This window comes from Lycium barbarum, chromosome 8, assembly GCF_019175385.1.
Source record: "Lycium barbarum isolate Lr01 chromosome 8, ASM1917538v2, whole genome shotgun sequence".
Lineage (NCBI taxonomy): Eukaryota > Viridiplantae > Streptophyta > Magnoliopsida > Solanales > Solanaceae > Lycium > Lycium barbarum.
The window spans coordinates 6,222,044-6,243,032 of record NC_083344.1 but is presented as its reverse complement, the minus strand read 5'-3'; the positions used below and the strand labels follow the sequence as shown (position 1 = coordinate 6,243,032).

The following is a 20,989-nucleotide window of genomic DNA, read 5'->3' as shown; positions in this document are numbered from 1 at the left end:
CATTTACCTTCTGCATTTTACTTTAGCATTCACTAAGTTAACAGTTGACCAACCAATCGAAAAAGTTACAATTCAACCACTCCCCCTCCCCTCTCTTACACTTTCAATATTTAAAGTGGGTCTCAAATTATCAGCGTGATTTCTAAAAATAGATATCTCAAATTATTTTCATTTTAAAAGTTCAAGATAAAATTATTGTGTATAGTGTTTGAACATTTTAATTTTAAATTATTGAATTAATCTAATTTAATTTAACTCCAAATGTCAATCAAAATTGATTCTCGAAAAGTGAAACATGACAAGTAATAGTTAAAAGAGCTAGTAAGATATAAACAAGGCATGTACAGGACAAACACACCATGTAACTTGAGAGGAAGGCTAATCAACTGACCATTTTCTTGTTTAGTCATTTTTTTTCTCAGCAACTTTGAATTCATTAGTCATTGAATTCTCTATAAATCGATTACAAAACATTGAAGACAAAAATATCATTTTTTTTCACTTGTTATAAACATCAAAGACTAAAACTTAAACTTTTCACTTGTCATTTCATAGAAGAAAGAGCAGAAATTTAAGCAAATTTATATCTTAACCTTTATTTATTGACTTAATTGGGATTAATTCTTAGTATTGGAGTGAAAATTTCTCTCAAATTCTTGTTTGGTTACTAATTCTAAAATAAGTTATATTTGAATTAGAAATAGAATTAGAATAAGTTATTTTTACCACATGGTGATATAATAGTGCCGGAATTAATTATTCTTGAATAAAACAATGCAAATGATAAAAATACCCCTATGGTCCGTACAACTTCTTTTAGAAAATAGGCAACGCATGTTACTCCCTCGGTTAGTTTAGCATATGCACAATCCTAAGAAATTTATCATTAAAATTATTAGTGTTTTTATTAATTTACTCCTAATTAATGCCTAAAAAATATTTAATAATTTTTTATTATAAATAAGGGTAAGTTTGGAAGAATAAGATTAATTTCTTCTTGAAATCCTAAAACACTAATTATTTTGAAATATAATGAAAAATTTAAAACACCACTTATTATGAAATTGAGGGAGTATTTTTAATACAACAAATCAAACAATTCATAAAAAATAATATATCAGGATAACTAATACCAGCATAACTAATCACAACAGCAACATAGCCCGTGTATTTCCACAAGTTGGGTTTAAACAGGGTAGAGTATACACAAAACTTACCTTTATCTCGTGAAAATAGGAAGGTTGTTTCGGAAAGATCTTCGGCTCATCGGCATAACTAATCCCAGCATAACTAATCATAATAACAACATAGCCCGTGTATTTTCACAAGTTGGGTTTGAAAAGGATAGAGTATACACAAAACTTACCTTTATCTCGTGAAGATAGAGAGGTTATTTCGGAATGATTTTCGGCTCACCAGCATAACTATCCCAGCATAATTTGCCATCAAACCAAACGACCCCTTATGACTAATCCACTGAACATTTTCTTCTTTAGTCATTTTTTTCTCTCTGCACAGTCATTGACTTGTCTATAAATCGATCACAAACATCAAAGAAAACTCTCACACTTTCTTTACTTGTTACTATTATTCCTTAGAAATTTAAGCAATGGATTGCATATACAAGAACCCATCAATTTCAATTGAGGAAAGAGTAAAAGACTTGCTTTCTCGTATGACAGTTGAAGAAAAGATTGGTCAAATGACTCAAATTGAACGCACTGTCGCTACTCCTTCTGTTATTAGGGACCTCTCTATAGGTACAACCCTTTATTTATTATCCCCTCCGTCTCAATTTATTTGATATATTTTTCTCTTCATTAATTATTTTATAGGATTCTATTAATTTATAAGAATTTTCTATCTGAACTTTATATATTAGAAGTACCAAGTTTATTCGATATGAGCGAACTTAAAGAATATATATATATTTCCTAAATGACATAGGAGCAAACTAGTGCTATAATATTGATACTTGACATTTTGTTAGATTAGATGTTAAATAAGCAAGTAGCAATGAATGTTGAAAATTCAAACAATATTTAAATGCATATCCACATTAGTTTCTTGGTTCCTTGTTACATTTTGTAGTTTGGCCTGTTTTTTCCAGACCCTGCCCTGCTCTGCCCCCTTTATGTCTTCCCCTACCCTGCCACCTTAAGAGTTTGCCCTGCCTTACCCCATTGCCATCACTAGTCATGTAGGATACATCAGAGTAACCTGAATTTGAAAATGAACCTGAATACATCAGAGTAATGATTCATTTTGGCGATATTTGTTAGAGTGGGTTAGAGTTTCACATTGTTTGGGGATGGACTAGTGGGCCTCTTATATGAACTTTGACAATATTCTCCTCATGAGTTAGCTTTTGGGATGAGTTAGGCTCAATGGACATATCTTAGATGGTATCAGAGCCACATCCATCTCTACGTGGGGCCCCGGTCCATGCTCCAGTTGGTGGCCTGGGTGTGCGGGGGTGTTAGAGTGAGTTAGGGTCCCACATTGTATGGAGGATGAACTATTCACCTCCTTATATGGACTTGAGAAATCCTCCCCTCATGAGGTAGCTTTTGGGGTTAAGTTAGACCTAAGGGTCATATCATACAATACTAACTAGTTGGGATTAAACTAGTATCCATTTAGGATAAGCGTGGGCATGGGCAGAGCCAGGGTATGAAACCCCTTTGTCGAAAATTTACATTGTCTATATAAGGTCAAAATTATTCTTTTATATATGTATAGTTGATGTTGAATTGCCTTGACTTATTCATGTGTTTACTTCGTTATATGTTTAACTCGCTTAGTGAAAATTCTGGCTCCCCCACTAAGTGTGGAACTTAGAGAACCCTTGATGAATGGGTAGAGTTGGGCATTCCTTTGTCGATGGCTGACCCAGCTCTTTCCTTTCACCAGTCGGTAGGTGCATCCTATTCCTATTAAGCAGGGTGGCAGTTGCTAAATAAAAAGGTGGCGCCATTCCTGCTAAAGAAAAAGCAAATTTTCATCCAATCCCTGTTCCAGATTCTGGTCTTACCAAGTCACCTTTCTCTAAGGCTAAATAGCTAAATATCCCCGTGGACCTAAATCTTGAGCAACAGATATAGAGGATTCATATAGCTGACCCAACTTATTTTTTGAATTTGAGGCGTAGTTGATTGATTGATTGAATTTTAGGTGAACCTTTGTCCGCTATGCAGGGAGTATACTTAGTGTTGGAGGTAGTGGTCCATTTGAGGATGCCCCATCAGAAGCTTGGGCAGATATGGTTGATGGATTCCAAAAGGCTGCTCTGGAATCACGGCTAGGGATTCCACTTCTTTATGGAGTTGATGCTATTCATGGAAATAACAATGTCTATGGTGCCACCATTTTCCCACAAAATGTTGGCCTTGGAGCCACCAGGTTGAAATTATGTCTTTATTTTCAACTTCTTAGTTATAACTATTTCTTAAGACCAAAACCTAAATCAGATATAATGTGGAGCAGAGATGCAAAATTGGCTCAAAAGATTGGAGCAGTGACTGCCCTTGAAGTCAGGGCCTGCGGCATTAACTATGATTTTGCTCCCTGTGTTGCTGTAAGTTGAAGCAGAGTTTGAAATGTTAATTTCACTTATGTAATAGTGTTATCCTAGTTAAAGTGAGGGAATAGTAAAGTAATGGATGAAAAGTTAGTCGAAAATATTACATCAAAGTTTAAGCTTTGAATCATTTAATGAACTTAAATTCCTGAAGATTGTAAAAGTTAAACAGAAATTTAATGGTGTGAATAGTTGAAATGTCTCAAAAGACTGATTTCTTCATTGAAATAATGCGAAACAGGTATGTAGAGACCCCAGGTGGGGAAGATGTTATGAGAGTTTTGGCGAAGACACCGAACTTATTAGGGAGATGACCTCAGTCGTCACAGGCTTACAAGGGAAACCACCTCCTGGATACCCCAAAAACTATCCTTTTTTAGCTGGAAGGTAGTAGAAGTTTACATTATTACAAATTCCAAAATTGTGTGATTCTCTAAATATATAATGTAACTCCCTCGTGTTTAACCTTTAATTTTTACTGTCATGTGCACATTCAAATTATCTTCCACATATTTCCATTTAAGCAGAAAAGAAAAAAATCATCAGGGAAGAAAATTAGAAATGTTCCTAGAGTAAGAAAATAAAGATTTCACTGCTGGAAAGCACCTGTTAGCTGTTATCTTTTTGCTGATCATTCTTTAGATATCTTTATAGCTTTCTACTTTTGCATCATTTGTCGCCTTATAGTCTGATTGGCCAAGCTTCTCCAAGGCCAAAAGAGCTTCTTTTTCAAAGTTGAGATATTTGACACTTTTAGGAGAAGAAAAAGTGTTTTTGAGTAGAAGCAGAGAAGTTGTTTTTGAGAAGCTGAAAAGAGTAGCTTCTCCCAAAAAGTACATTTTTAAAAAGCACTTTTGAGTAAATACACTTAGAAGCACCTTTTAACAGTTTGGCCAAACACTAATTGCTGTGTAAAAGTGCTTTTCCGATTGATTAGCCACCATAAACTGCTTCCCACCAAAAAAGCACTTTTCAAAATAAGCTAATTTTTTCAAAGTTGAGATGTTTGACCAAGCTTTTAGGAGAAGAAAAAGTGTTTTTGAGTAGAAGCAGAGAAGTTGTTTTTGAGAAGCTGGAAAAAGTAGCTTCTCTCAAAAAATACTTTTTTGAAAAGCACTTTTGAGAAAATACACTTAGAAGCACCTTTTAACAGTTTGGCCAAAACACTAATTGTTGTGCAAAAGTGCTTTTCCGATTCGTTAGCCACCACAAACTGCTTCCCGCCAAAAGTTCTTTTTTGAAAAGCACTTTTTAAAATAAGCTGATTTTTTTTAGAAGCTTCGCCAAACAGGCTATTAATGGCATGGATTTCTTTGGACTAATTGATGCGTTTTACTCCAGAGACAAGGTTGTTGCATGTGCAAAGCATTTTGTTGGAGATGGGGGTACTGATGGAGGTGTAAATGAGGGAAATACAATATCATCATATGACGATCTAGAGAGAATACATATTGCCCCTTATATTGATTGTATTGCTCAGGGAGTCTGCACAGTCATGGCATCCTACTCTAAATGGAATGGATGCCACCTACATGCTAGCCACTTTCTTCTTACTGAAGTTCTAAAAGGGAAGCTCGGATTTAAGGTAAGGATTGCCTGTTCTCTCAAGGGAAAATTACGTGATATAACGGACTTAAGACCACTAATTACCTGTTTTAGCAATCCTTCATATTATTACAAAAAATATCTAGATTGTCATTTTATACCAGATTTTATATCGGTCAGTGTATGTATGTACGTATGACGTCCAGTGTATGTATCTATGATAGGTTTAAAGAAAAAAACTGTTGCTATGTTTTGTAAACTCAATAATATCGCCATAATTTGTTATTAGGGGCATAAATAGTGTCATTTATGAAAATTCCCCATCTCTCACTGCTCTGCGGTTCATTCGGGCCATGAGTTCACCATAAAACTCCTCTAAATTGCCAAATGCTTTTCTCATTCCTACCATGCTTAGTATGGGAAGTGATTGGACATATTATGGTTCTAAGGAACTGAGTTTCAGGGCCCATTTGGATTTCATTCCAAATTAAACATGCGGCTTTGTACTCAAAACTGTTTCTTAAAAAACAATATAGAAAACTAACCAAATTGTTTTGAAGGCCAAACATGTTTTGGACTTTGTACTCAGCAAACAATTGTCACGGCCTTACACATTGTCTACATTTGTCCCATTTTCTGTCTTTTCTTATTCTTTTTTTTTTTTTTTTTTGGAATTCATTTAGTAGTACGAAAATATTTTATCAATTTTAATCCATTAATTTTGCATAAATGAAAGGTTGAAAAACTTTGAAAAACTACTATAGGGCTGCAATGGTAGTTATTGAGAAGACAACCCAAAAGCTCTCTCAAATTCAAACTCCCAACTATGTTCTAAAATATAAAACCAACATCAATTCTAGTAAACCAACAAAAAAAAAAGAAAAAAAAAATTCTCTTATCCAAATGCTACAAAAGTTCATGTGGCTTGGAGTTGGTTCTAACTTTAGTTGAAACTTCACCAAGTCAGAAAGTGCAAAAACTTGGTTTCAATGTTTTTGCTCGAACTTACAAAGGAGTAGGTAAGGGGATAAGAGAAACAAAGTCTCGCTTTGATTTGAATCTGGTTGCATGGAATTTGGTTATTGGTTGTTTATATTTGAGATAATTACATTTTTGGAGCGCCCAAAAGAATAATAGCCAGCAAATGTATAGGTTTTGTCATTAAGTATAAATATACATATAATTCATATTGTATACATAAGATATACATATAATATACATAAGGAGTGTATAGGTTTGTATATTTTGGCTAGTTCCCATAATTAATTTTCGCCGACGGCCAAAATGAAAAAGCCCTTTATATTTCTACTTGATTTGGACAAAATGTTATGCACTGATGTTTTACTTCTTTGTCAAGTTGGTTCCTAAGAATATTATTGGGTTAAAGATCACATATACTAAAAGAATCTTAATCCTAACTCTTGTAGGGCTTTGTTATCACTGACTCCGAAGCACTTGACCGACTTTCCGATCCTTATGGATCTAACTATGATCAATGCATTTTGGCGGCAATCAATGCAGGGATTGACATGGTAAATAAAATCCGGTTTTGAGAGTTATTATGTCTTTGCATGACTTATTCTTATTTTTGTTCTTACTGCCTGTTTAATTTTTTGCAGGTGATGGTTCCTTTTCGGTATCAATTATTTCTCGATCATTTTAAATATCTTGTGGAATCTGGAAAGATTCCAATGACCAGAGTTGATGATGCTGTTGAAAGGATCCTGAGAGTTAAGTTTGTTTCTGGAGCTTTTGAGTTCCCTCTGAGTGATAGGTCATTGTTGGATACCGTTGGTTGTAATGTAAGTCCACCTTGTCCTTCATTTTGACAGGTTTTATTAAGGGATATTACATTTTTGGACCACTCAAAAGAATGATAGCCAGCAAATGTATAGGTTTTGTATATTAAGTATAAATATACATATATTATACATATTGTATACACAGATTGTACTTATCATATACATAAACATACATAATCAGTGATTAGGTATTGTATATTTTGGCTAACGCCTGTAATTAATTTTGGCTGTCGAGCCAAAAATGAAAAAAACCCCAAAAACTAACTATGTTACATGGCAGATATATTGCTAAGTCTGTTTGTTCGGTAAAATTATACATTTTAAAGAATGGAGAGAGAGAGAGAGATGGAGTCTATGTGCATGTATTTGTAAAGATGTTTCGTAATAGTCCTTACCATTCTGATAATACTTTCAGCAACATCGTGAATTAGCACGTGAAGCAGTTCGAAAATCGTTGGTTCTTCTGAAGAATGGAAAGGATGTAACAAAACCATTTCTTCCGCTAGACAGGAAAGCAAAAAGAATTCTTGTAGCAGGAAAACATGCTGACGATCTTGGATTCCAATGCGGAGGGTGGACTAAGACATGGGAAGGAATGGGCGGCAGAATCACGATTGGTAAGTAATACTTCCTCGGTTCTAGTTTATATGACACTCTTTCTCTTTTAGTATGTTTCAAAAAGAATGACATCTTTCTATATTTGTGGAAACCCTTTAACTTTAGAACTTCCCATTTTACCCTTTGGGTGTGTTTGGTATGACGGGAAATGTTTTCCACGGAAAATGTTTTTCAGGAAAACAAGTGATTTTCTCAATTATTTTCTGGTGTTTGGTAAGTAAGCAGAAAATATTATCCCAAAAGCATCTGTATATAACCTATTCAAACACTATGAAGGTGGAGGTGGGTGGGGGTGGCGGTGGAGTTTGCTTAAGGGCGGGGAGAGATAATTAGTGTGGAATGCACTTATGGAACTTGTTTTCCGTACTTCCTCTATGGAAGGCATTTCCCTCATTTCTAAGAAACTACATTACCTGGAGGAAATGCTTTCCAAAGATTTTGATCAATCAAACATGAGAAAGTTGGAAGACATTTTTTGGAAAATGTTTTCCCCACTACCAAACACACCATAAACGACGTACTCTTATAGCCATAGAAATGTTATGATATGTTTAAGTCCACAAGTTTTATGGGTACTTTTGGTATGAGTTTGAAGTCTCTTGTTTTTTCTTAAACTTTGTGCCCAGCCAAGCACCGCTATATTAAATGAAACAAAGGGAGTAATACGGAAAGATGTCATCAGTGACTTACATTTACAAGAAATCTGTTCATGGTGTGTTTTTAATTGACTGGGTTTAAGGGAATGTGGACAGAGCTTCAACTGCTCATTAGACCGCACGTTGTATCTATGAACATTGGCACTCTTATACAACCTAAGCATTCTAGTTTAAATTAGCATATTTCTTTCCCTTTTTAATGGTTGCCGCAAGTTCTGGTTTTCACGGTTTTAATTAGTTGGATTCAAAGGAATAACAAAGCAGCATCGACTCATGAGACCCCTCCGTGTAGATTTGAATATTGCTAAACTTTCATACAACCACAGCATTCTAGTTTAGAGTAGCATCTTTCTTTCCTTCTTTGTTACATGATTTTAAAATTAACCACAATTTAAGGCCAGGAACAATATTTCAAGAGTTTCATTTCCTTTTCTTGTGGGCGATTTGTAAGAACCCTGTATGTTTTCTTATGAGAAATCTTAAGCTATAACGTCAAAAATACCTGATATTTTTGGTTGGTAGCATAATTTTGTAGGAGATATAGATAGATAAGATGTAAGCTTGTGAGTACTCTTGTAAGCCTTGCTCAAAGATCTTGCTGTACTAGGAACCTCAATAGATCCAAACAGGAGCTTAGTGCACTTGGCTGCCCTTAGGAACCTCAATAAGGATGAGGATTGGGATTGGAAGTCCTTTCGAGTTTTGACAGTAAGCTTAGTTTACTCAATCGGTCGATGATAACATAATGCATGTTTTACTGAAATCCCCCAGTAAGATCCTCCTCCTGTTTCAATTTTGTTTTCTTACCGTCTTCTTTAGTCTGTTTAAAAAAGCATGCTTCTTTCCTAATTTCGCAACTCTTTTAACTTTAACATCTCACATGGCATGTTTAAGACCACAAGATTAAAAGGGTATTTTGGTACTTAGCACGTCTTTAGTTTAACACCACAAGATTCAAGTCTTCTTATTTTCTTAAACTTCGTGCCCAGTCAAACTAGGACAAACAAATTGAAACGGAGGGAGTAATTTAGAAGGTTAAGTAACTCATCTCTGAACTATAGTTTACCACTATTTATCATGGATCAATTGCTGCTTATAATGTATAATTTATCGTAGGTACAACAATTCTGGAAGCTGTGAAAGCTGCTGTTGGAGGGGAAACAGAAGTGGTATATGAGGAAAATCCGTCACCTGACACCTTTGCGAGTCAAGACTTCTCTTATTCCATTGTAGTTGTTGGTGAACCTCCCTATTGCGAAAGCGGTGGAGATAGCAAAGACCTCAGAATTCCTCTTGGTGGAGAAGAACTAATAAGCTTGGTTGCAGATAGAGTTCCAACATTGGTGATATTGATTTCCGGAAGGCCTTTATATATTGAGCCTTCACTTTTGGAGAAAATGGATGCCTTTGTTGGTGCTTGGTTACCGGGCACTGAGGGAGCCGGTATCACTGATGTCATTTTTGGAGATTTTGAATTCCATGGAAGGCTCCCCATGACATGGTTTAAAAGTGTAGATCAATTGCCCATGCATCAAGAACAGAACTCATATGAACCTCTTTTTCCATTCGGCTACGGGTTAACTAGTAAAAACAAGGTACTCTAGAAGAGATGTGTCAAAGAGATAGACTTAGTGAAGTAGACATGTCTATGAAACTGCAGGCTATCAGAAAGATCCTATGTCCATTCGGCTACGGGTTAACTAGTAAAAACAAGGTACTCTAGAGGAGATGTGTCAAAAAGATAGATTCAGTGAAATAGACATGTCTATGAAATTGCAGGCTATCAGAAAGATCCTATGATGCTTCATTGTTCCCTTGGATATGTTGCACGCCCGCATTTGTCGCACTTGGGCTCTGGCATATGATATTTACATTAAAGGCCAGATAATTATGTAGTAGTGTTATTGGTATTTGATAACCGGTGTTTTTTTAATAGTGTGAATTATGCCATCCAAGAAGGAGAACAATGTGTATAGAACAAAAATAAAATAAAAGCTACCCTCCTGATCCATATTATTTGTGTTTTTGTGTGTTCTTTAAAAAATGTATTTTATAGTCCTAATCATAAGAGTATCTGTTTAAATTACAATTTACCTCTCCTTGGACATCTCAGTTAGTTAACACTCCACTAATTGGAACAATAAGGATAAATTTGGAAGAAGATGGTCAAACTTGATCATAGTCCCAGTTAATCAATTTAAAAGATTAATTGCGTCAATTTAGGCCACCTCTATGCTCCAAATTAACTCATGTATAAGTGAACATGTCAAAAGCTAAATAAAAAAACTTTGGGTTTCGGCTTGTTAGATATTAGCCATGATAAAATTTTAAAAAAACCTTTATTAGTTCTTTTGCCAATTAAACAAATAGTGAAAAAACAAACAAGCGAATTGAAAAAAGATTTTGAGTATGGTGACTGGATTAGGCCTACTGATTAACTCAAATTTATCTATACATTATGACCAAAGCAAATTTAGGCAAGTTATTTATTGATTTAACTCGTTTTAACCAATACAAATTTTAACCAAACTCGACGAATGCCATAAGAATTTTGTACCAAAGAATGCACCATATATCTTTGTTGAGCCCAAATCTTGACATGCATCAACTTTGACGACTAAACTTTCATCTATTTTTACAACTAGAGGGGGGGGGGGGGGGGGGGCTCGTGCTGAGCACGGGCCCAACATGTCTTAAAGGTTTGAGCTCACGATAACCACACAAGTTTAAGTATGATAATTTAGAGAGATATAACTTTGAAATAGTAGTTGGAGTAGACATGAAGCAGAAGGAAATAAAAGTAATAATCAATTCGATTAGTTCCAGATCTGGGGTATAGAATCCAAGTTATAGAAAAAATAAGATCACTACAATTGCTTTTGGAGATTCTCCTCCAGTTTTTCTGTCACTTCCTTCTAAACAACGTCACTGTTGTTTTGACCAATACATTAGCATATACGTTTCTTGCATTTGAAGATGCATTTCTTTTCTATCTTCAAGTTTCAATTTTCCTCTGCTCCTTGAACACAATGTATTCAACAAAAGGAAGTACCAAAGGTTGCAACACCTGCAATGCCAATTATAATTTATCATTGCAAAGGTATATCCGGAGAAAATAAATTAAAGTTGTATATTCAAAGGTATATCAAATATTAGGTGACAGAGAACTTGAGAGGAAAAATAAAGTGGGGAAATGAGCCTACAACACATTGGATGTTAAATACAAAATCTATGCACTGGATGTTAAATACAAAATCTATGTGATCAACATAACATATTATTGACACGAAAACTACAGCAGTTATCCAATGAAATATCAGCAAATAAATCTGTGGAAATTCTGATGAAAAAAATATTAAATCATACCTTCACTCAAATGATAGAAAATGGTAACCTTAAGAGTGACTTTTCCAGTGAGCTTACTGGAGAAACATACAGAAAACTGATCTGGGAGAGAATGGGATGTTTCTCACTTATGTACCAGCGGATAAAAGGGAATGAAAGGATGATTAATTAGCATATATTCTCGCCTCATTAATGTGTGGATACTGGGGTCCTTTAGGGAAGATTGAAGAGATCAATAGCATATAAAATTATGTAAAATGAGGGAACAGAACTTACTCCAATCAAAACTTAACTAAATTATAGTGTTTGTGCTTCAAGAAAATATGCACGCTTACTTTAAGACACATAAATCTAATCCAGAACCATTTACATTGGAACAAATTAAGGAATCACTGAGCTATGGAGGAAAATAGTAAATTTACTCAAAATTACAGCAAAAGTGCTAAAAAACATTGACAACATCAAGGTGATTAATTTTTTTGTTTTAGTTCTTATCAAGCTGTTGAACTACAACTGTCATCAGTGACATTAAATTGAAATCATACTAAAATGCTTGAGACAAAGCCGCTCAGAGGTTGTTGGGGCCATTGTTGTAAGCTGCACTTTATAGAAGACTTCTATTTGTGTTGCCACTATATAAATCTTATGCAGGGGTCCATTGGGATGCTATGGCATCAAACTTGTGATTACGCTTTCAGTTGATGGTGGGAGAAGGCTAATGGTAAAAATGTTTCTAGGTTCTAGGTATACGCATGAGAGTTAAATGTGTCATGATATGTTTTACTGACATATCATATACCGTAGTCCTTCCGACCTATATTTTATTTCTTTCTATTTGTAGAACTATAAAGATGGCTTTGTATACATATGACGTCCCTTAGAAGTAAAACAACAATATACTTTTCTAACCTTCTCCGAAATTTAACAGAGGATCATCAACTATAAGAGCAGTTTGTCTTTGAGATTGAGTAGCAACTTCCCCCGAGGATAGTGCAATGCTTAAATGATAACTAAGTCTGTGCTTTTGTTGATTCAGCTCTTTTAGATTGTAGTTGCGACAAATATGACTGCTTTCTTTCTGACGATACGCGCTGCAGTATTTTCGTCTGTGGACATCTCTGTTCCAAATATTTCTCTGCTGTAAGAAATTACAATTTGGTTTAATTCTAAGAAGAGGGTAACAAATGACCCTTTTGTTAGCAATTGACATATATATATATATATATATATATATATATATATATATATATATATATATATATAAGCTTCACTAACCTTGTTGGAGAGTGCAGTCTTCTCATAATTGTAACGTCGCTTGAAGCTCACATATGATGTTTAATGATTTTTGCTAAATCGCCGGCAACTGGAATTTCACATTAATCTGTCTTCTGCAAAGTAAAATTGAAAGATTTTAAAGTGATTATGAATATTACAGTGTACAAAAGACATTTTTATGTATTACATTTGTCATTCAATTTCTCACGGCAGTACATTATAGTGTTATTTTATGTCACTAAATATAGAATTTATTGCGAAAAGCAAGAACTTACAGGAAGGGACTTTGGTGGCCTTTTAGGCTTAGTAGATATTTTGTTCCTGCACAAGGCATCCCTAGAAATTATTGTGAATTCTATAGTTGGTAACCTTGGAAGGTGAAATTTAAAGGAACTGGGCAAGTTTTGGATGAAAACATGTAGGAATATTGTGCAAAGCTTCAAATACTGGGATTCCCCCTTGTATTGAATACCTTTTATAATAGCCCAGTTTGCTTCAAATGAGCAAAATAAAATAGCAGACCTCACTCTACGGGAGAAGTTCTTGATTCCATTCACACTCAAGAAAAGAACATACCATTAGACCTACTATAAAGTACCAGTTATGGGTTAATTTTAATCAAAAAGTAGCTTTAACCCACCTTTGCATCAAACCTGAAAACATATCCCAGAAGAACTCAATACACAAAATAGAACTTCACCCATTATCCAAAATAACGACTTTAGTCGTTCCTTGACTTCGAGTACCAAACGTGTTTTTGCAAAAATCCATTTTTTTTTGTGTAAAATTTGCCGATGTGTAAATAGAAATTGAATCTTCAGCTCTATAAGTCCAAGAATATAGTCATCAACGTAGTGTCCAGGCACTGAATGTTTTTCTAAAGAAAGAATAAGGCTTGAAAAACTTCTAAAGCAAAATTTAAATTGCCACCAAAATAACATGTTAAACGTTATTATTGGTATATATCACAAACAAAACAACTCAATAAACATACATTGTTTGTAATAAAATTATAAAAATAAGGCAGAATATATTACCTTTTAATTGAAAAGTGTATCCAAATTTTGATTCAGAAGGCCTGAAATAAATTAAGCAATCAAATCCTTCATCAGGGATAGATAACAACAAAATGACTATGACAAAAAGAAGGGTTCATATATTCAGAATAAATGAGCGAAATCTTAATTTCTTTCCCATCCAAATGATGAAGGAACCACTTTGAGATATATTTCCCTCCTCAATACGAATAAGCTCAGGGGAAAACTGAAAGCCAATAGAAGAGCAATACTTACCAGACTCCAAAATGTTGAACAGAACAGGCACATAAATGGACTACCATAACACACCAAAAACTGAAATAAAAAGATGCAACAAAACAGATGAACAAAAGTATCAGTAATAGAAGAGTGCACCTAAAATCTGGACAGAGAAAATTATAGCAATAGAGAAAATAATACTCCAATACACATGCAATGGAAAAACCAAAAGTCTGGTTCCTTGAAATTTTTTCTGAAACACTTATAGAGTAAAAATGCTTAGACATATTCAATAAAAATATAAATTCCCAGCGTGCCATCAAGTAGGAAAAAGATGAGATTATATATATACATACATGGAAATACAATGTTGGAAAAGAAAATTACATTTGAACGGGAAAAATTCAGCAGAAACGGTTGTGATAAGAAACTACCAAAATACAGGGAAGCTAACAGATTTCGTCAAAAGAAGAGGAAGTTAACAATAACCAGCAAGCAGTGATTACAATAAAATTTGATTAAGAAAGAAATGTGTAAAAATAAGCCCCACAAAACTAATAGTCAAAGTCTAAATGAACACATGCATAATTTCGAGAGCCTCATAACCTACCTTTTTCAGGCCATCAAAGACCATCAAAACAAAAAAATCACACTTTGAAAAAATAAATAGAGAGAATAACTCAGCAGACCATACAGATCTGGCACTGTGAGATCGAAAAAGAAGAGAGGCGCAAAAAGAAAGCTTTTCAACTCACCATACAGAGAAGTAGATGGAAATTTGTAGAAAGCAAGGACTAACGGAGGAGAAATAGAATTGCAGAGACTAGGCCTAAGCATAGTTAAAATTGTTGTTTATCTGTAAAATTTGACAGATGTGGCTAAATAAATTGAAAATGGGCATTTTTGCCAAGATGAAAATCATAAATCCATAAAACTAGGAAAGACATAACCAGAATGAGGAATTCACTGTTTGTGTTTTCTTGTTCAGGTCTATTCTTTTAACTGTGTTATGCCTGCCTGATAAGGAACTTCTTTTTCCAGGCAATTCGTAATATCATTCTTCTACTTCCAATTGGTCATATGTGCCTGAAAAGTCAATTGGATGTTTATTTTCTTTCTTTACTCGTGAAGCTAAATAGAAGCTGTTGTCCATAATGGATATGAATAGTTCAGGGGTGGGCTGCGGGAATTAGTAGGAGTATTACAAATACAAAGTTCCACATTGATCCCATAAATCCAAGGTTCAATAAAGGTACTGGTCAACAAATTGCCGAGCTCATTTTTCAACAAATTGCTGCGTGGAAAGGCAACAATATGAAAAGAACAGGTCCATGTTTGTGCTTGCTCATATTAGGGAATTAAGGACCGATGTCATCTTCTTTGAGATCTGCTTGATCAATGGCGTGGCTGCTTATAATCCATTCAAAAGGTTGTAATCTTGAGGAAGTTCCCATAATTTACCTTTAAACTCATCTTAAACAACGACCGTCAATGACCAGTGCTAAATACCAAGAACCATGACCTGAAGGTTATTATCAAGGAGTAACTTGTAATATAAATTGAATAATATTTGAATCGCCAAGAATAGCACCTTGTAGTTATCTCAGAAGTGATGAAGTTGAATTTCTATAGGAAATTATGATGATGGTCCTTCTAACAAATAAGGCTTTGAACAGAAAGTGGCAAATATGAAATCTGTTTCCTGTGCTCAAAGTGGTACACACTGTTCATTAAGCCATTAGTGGCAAATATGAATCTCTTTTTTATGTTGATTAGACACGAAATTTAAAATAATGTAGTTAATGGATGTCGGCTTGCAACTACAGTTAACACTTTTCCTTGTTGCACGTAACTGATGTGTAGGACGGAACTGTTATACGCGGACAAAATTAAATATCTCATCCAACCCATGGGTCCATGCAACCTATAGACAAGGTATAGACAGTTCCTAATCTTGATGTCTATGGTTTTTTGTTTCTTTTATTATTATTTTTCCCTTGCAATTTTCTAGAAACAGAGACTTCTTGCAAGGTTTATCAGAATGACTTATATTCCAATCATAAACTATAGTCATGATAAAAATCTTCCTAAAAAGAGCTGCCATGGACCCTGCTGAAATGGGATGTTTCCTTGTTCTCATATTTTGTTCTCAGATCAGAAACCCTTGATATATTTGGATGATCTATCTGGGACATACTTTTGAATCATTTGATAGGTTCAGTAACTAACCTGAATAAGAACTATTTAATATCTGTTTGTATGTTGTAGATACTTTTAAAGCTTAAGTATGACATTGCCTTTTTAAGGAGACTTGTTTACTTGGGTTAACATACTCTTGAATGATGAAGCCTCATGTCTGTGAGACTGCAAAATAACCTTCTTACTCTATAAAAGAAAGAAATTGATGCTTATGTTATAGAGTAAATTGGGACGGAGGGAGTATGAAATGCTTATGTTATAAAGTATTTTGGATATCCTTCGTACATATGGGCACTTGGGGGTTCTGTATAAGAGGGCCTCGGCATAATAGCTCATCATGTTAAATTGATCTAACCTAGTGAGTTCAAAGGATTAAGTTGGTGGATTGACACTTCGGACTGGAGTGATTAGTGAGTATTCTGCATATATGTACTGGGGACTGGTGGAGTGGTGGTTAATGTGAGGCAATAGTCCAAAGAACTAACATGGTCGTGGTCCTTACCTTTGCTAGATATTTTAGTTTTATACCTCTGTTTAATAGTATGATCTATGCAACAGCAGGACAATATGGGAAGTCATGAGTATACAATAAATCTAGGGTACTTCTTATTTCATTTTTTGCTAGTGTGCAGGAGGTCGGTCTTGCCCAAGTTAGCCAGTTCACCTTTTGAAGCTTGTTGGACAGGATGCCTCTTCAGCCCCAGCACTTCCTTCTAGAATAAAACGGGCATTCTACATGTCCAGTGAAGGAAGCAACTTATTGCATGAGGTAAATTTGCTTGTTGTTCTTATTAATTGAAAGGTTGTTGTTGTTGTTTTTTTTTTTTTTTTTTTTTTAATTGAAAAGTTGTTGCTTTTCTAACGTGCTAAAAACTTGAAAAAATTGAAAGAAAAACTTGGAAACTTAGAAATGTGATTTACTGCATTTCTTTTGTCGTAGTACAAGGAAATTATGAAATCATTTTAAAATTAACTGTTAACTTTTTGATAATGATGGAATACAGGCATGCGCAGTTTGAGCAAATAGCCAGGATCGAACTTGCATGTGATATAGTTAATACATAATCGAGATTTTAATCAAACATAAAATCAGTACTTATCTCTTGAAGCGTGACCGCGACCGCAAATCGAACCTTCAAGCATCCACGCGATCTTCCTTCAGTTCCAGAGTCCGCAGTTGTCACGACCCAGCTAGAGGGCCATGACGGGTACCCGGAGCTACCCTACCGAGCACCACCTAACTCACTTGTCATCACATTCAATCTGAACATACACCGTTCTCATCATAAAACCCATTACGAGACAACCTTCATTTACTTCCCAAACACACATATATATATACATATATACATAGGCCCTTAAGGCTACAAAATGATGCACAGAATATGCACTAATAAGATCATAAGACATCTACTACCCACACACATGTATCTACGAGCCTCTACTAGAATACTGGAATCATAAGGACGGGACAGGACCCCGCCATGCCCCAAATGTTAGAACCCGTATTTTTGTACAGTGGAATAATCCGGATTTATTTATGATAAGCTAAGGACAAAATTATTTCGGGATTTGAAGTCGGGACTTTTGACCGTTGATTTTCTTTTGAGACATAAGTTATATATGAAATTGATGGCATTGAACACTTAGGGAAAATTGGGACCACAATTCATAAAATTGGAATTAAAAATCTTGCAAAAAAATAAAGCTATGTGGCCGTGTGCAATGGGTTGGTCCCACACATTGTGTGGCCAATTTTAATTGGTCCAACACATTGTGTGGGCCAAAGACTTGTATAAATATTTTATGGACACTTAAAGGATGACCTCTAAGTCATCTTTATTCTTTTCCACACTTAGAAAAAAAGAAAGCAAGAAGTTGAAGAACCAACCATGGCTCTCGGCTAGCACATGGAAAATCAAGATCATTTTTTTAGCCTCTCCAAAATTTATTCCTTGGTACAAACCCACTAATTTAAGGTCCCTAAGTAACTTGGAAGCATTGTTGGAGTGATCAAGTCCTTCATTCAATAGATTGCAAACCCTAACCCCTTTGTGGAGTTGAAGAAGAAAGGTAAGTTTGATCTTGTTTATTGTGTTGTGAACATTTTATTCATGTGGTAGCATGTTAATATGGATGGAAATCATGAAATATTGTATGTTGGAAGTGGGTTTTGTGATGGGTGTGTTGGCCGTGTGAAGTATGATTGTGTTGTGTGATTGAGTTGATAAATTAGTTCCTTGTAGCTTGTTGATTGTTGTAGGGTGAAGAGATAGATTAGAACAATCTAAATGTGTATATTTATAGATGTGGGTGTAGCCGTATATATGGTCCCAATGTGTGTCAAAGAATGAATTAATATCTCTTAGCATTTTAATTGTCGTCGTTATGAATTTTAGTTGGAATTGAGCATTTAATGACTCAAAAATGATGTTGGAAATGTAGGGGCTGATTTAAGGATTATTTTACGTTTGATGTAATTCGTATATTTTATGAGAATGATATCGTTATATTGTGGATTGTGATACAAAACATGAATTGAAATCGAGGAACGTGAAAAGAGGGTTGTTTCGGTTTTAGGGGCTGCTCACGACTAAGGGGGCTGTTTTCGGCCAACATAAAAAAAAAATGTGTTAGTATGGATTTGGGTTGATAATCGAATGTATGAACGATATTGTGACTTGAATGTAAGCCATAGAATTGAATAATTGGAAAGTTGTCGAATGGCGTAAAAGAGAGCTACTATTATTATTTTGCCTTTCGAATTGTTTATCGATGCTGCTAGGTTGGTTATTGTGGTTGTTGTTGTTGATTTTGAGCGAGTTGAATTCTCGGGATGGCCTAGTTACAGGGGAAGTGCTGCCGAATTTTCTGTAGAATCTAATGATTAGTTGGAATGAATGGCTAAATGCCCTTATCTAATGTTTGGTATTCGTTGGCGTATTTGTAGACCTTGGGGAGCCCGAAGCCTAGTTTGGACTTAGCTTGAGTTGGATCATATTGGAGAGCGTTTGAGGTATGTAAAGTAACCTTTCTTTTTGGCATGCCTTAGTTAAAGTAGGCCATGATACGAGCCTCTAGGAAACTCTATTCTCGCAAATCCGAGCTTGTCTATGATTCGTATTTGTTTCCTTGGTATTCTTGGGCGCATATGACATAACATTGATCCTTATATCCTCGGAGTTTATAATTTGTAAAGATTTCATGAAAGTTGATTTTTGGTTTCAAAGCTTGTTCTTTAGCGATTCCAAAAGTTCAAACGCCCATAACTTCCTCAGAAAAGCTCGGATTGCTTTGAAATTTTCGTAGGAGTTCGTATGATATAAAATGAGTATGTTTTTCATAGGCGGGCTCAGTTCGGGTCTATACTCGTCCGTGGGTACCGCGACGCCCTTTATGTATTTTCGGTAACTTTGGGAAGAGAACGTTGTAATTATTGTTCCGATTTCAAATATGACTATTTTACTTATCTTTGGATTTATGATAATGATTTTATGCATATGATTCCTCACTACTCCGCTCGTGCCCTATGATATCTTTCGCCGGTTCCCGGGCCGGTTCTGTTATCGTGCGCGCTTTGATATACTCCGGAGTTATGCTGTGTTTATGGTTCACCGAGCTCCTCGCTCGAGGGCCGGGTTCCACATATGTTTGGCGTTATGCTGTGATTGGCGTTATGCTGTGTTGTGATGTGTGCCGGGGATTCGGAGATTTGAAACTTTCTGGTGTTATGCTGTGTTATGGCGCCATCGACAGGCGGGCGACCATATTTTCCTGTGCCCTATGCATAATTTATACTTTGGAAATAAACATTTTGATATTTTTGGGATATGTATTATTTTCCATACTTCTGATTCAATTACTGTTCAAGACTTATTTCTGTACCTTCTGCTTTGCATACTCAGTACATATTTCGTACTGACCCCCTCCTCCGGGGGCTGCGTTTCATGCCCGCAGGTACAGACGCACAGCTTGGTGATCCACCTGTTTAGGACACCCCCTTCTGCTATTCGGAGTGCTCCTCTCATCCCGGAGCTTATATTTTTGGTATATATACTTGTTAGTGCATTTATACATATTCGTTCATGGGTACGGCGGGGCCCTGTCCTGTCATATGATTCTGTCGGTCTGTTTAGAGGTCTGTGGACATGTTTGTGGGTTAGGGTCTTTCTGTATGAATGTATGTACATGTCGTTTGGGCGATCCCATACGCCGAGGCGGCCGGTCCGCATATGTTGTTTGGGCGACCCTATACGCCGAGGCGGCCGGTCCGCATATGTTTATATATTGCTTGGTTAGCCCTGTGTGGCTTTCGTTGGTATTTTCTGCGTGCAGGGTATATTGGATAGTCCGTAAAACAAAGGAAACTCTGCCGAAATTTTTCTGGAAATTACCTAAATTTGAAATAAAGCCTTGTCGGCTTCCGCCATATACTAGAATGAGTTGATAAAATTTGAGATAATATTTAATAGATGGGTTCGGGTGCCCAGATCGGGCACTAGTCACGGCCTACGGGGTTGGGTCGTGACAGAAGTGGTATCAGAGCGGTTTGTCCTCGGAGTGTCCACAGATCGTGTCTAGTAGAGTCTTGTTTATCGGTGTGTGGTGCACCACATCTATAAACAGGAGGTTGCAGGACATTTAGGATGTTGTCTTTTCTTCTGATCTTAGATCGTGCGATAGAACTGTGCTATTAGGATGATTCTGTTTTGA

At 35.6% G+C, this 20,989-nt stretch overlaps 1 protein-coding gene and 1 long non-coding RNA gene across 3 annotated transcripts; both read left to right on the top strand.

Moving 5' to 3' along the window:
* Positions 1 to 1,470: 1,470 nt before the first annotated feature.
* Positions 1,471 to 10,212, top strand: LOC132605813 (uncharacterized). Of its 2 annotated transcripts, XM_060319057.1 has the most exons (9): positions 1,473 to 1,760; positions 3,198 to 3,402; positions 3,487 to 3,577; positions 3,822 to 3,967; positions 4,922 to 5,165; positions 6,553 to 6,657; positions 6,745 to 6,927; positions 7,343 to 7,544; positions 9,318 to 10,212. In XM_060319057.1, exons 1-9 carry the CDS (start codon positions 1,610 to 1,612, stop codon positions 9,803 to 9,805), a joined length of 1,815 nt encoding a protein of 604 aa, XP_060175040.1. In that variant the 5' UTR covers positions 1,473 to 1,609; the 3' UTR covers positions 9,806 to 10,212. The 2 variants fall into 2 exon arrangements, with proteins under 2 accessions (XP_060175039.1, XP_060175040.1); XM_060319056.1 differs by having other exon boundaries at positions 1,471 to 1,760; positions 3,198 to 3,577.
* Positions 10,213 to 17,776: 7,564 nt separating this feature from the next.
* LOC132604967 (uncharacterized) lies at positions 17,777 to 20,507 on the top strand. The gene is made up of 3 exons (XR_009568945.1): positions 17,777 to 18,349; positions 19,227 to 19,292; positions 20,234 to 20,507. It is a non-coding gene; the product is annotated as an uncharacterized LOC132604967 (long non-coding RNA).
* The last annotated feature ends 482 nt before the right edge of the window (positions 20,508 to 20,989 follow it).

Bases quoted from the DNA above. Each gene is read 5' to 3' on its own strand.
- LOC132605813 (XM_060319056.1), top strand. From the start codon at position 1,610: ATGGATTGCATATACAAGAACCCATCAATTTCAATTGAGGAAAGAGTA. The intron at 3,578-3,821 runs GTAAGTTGAAGC...AATGCGAAACAG, and splicing joins ATTTTGCTCCCTGTGTTGCT to GTATGTAGAGACCCCAGGTG. The intron at 6,658-6,744 runs GTAAATAAAATC...AATTTTTTGCAG, and splicing joins TCAATGCAGGGATTGACATG to GTGATGGTTCCTTTTCGGTA.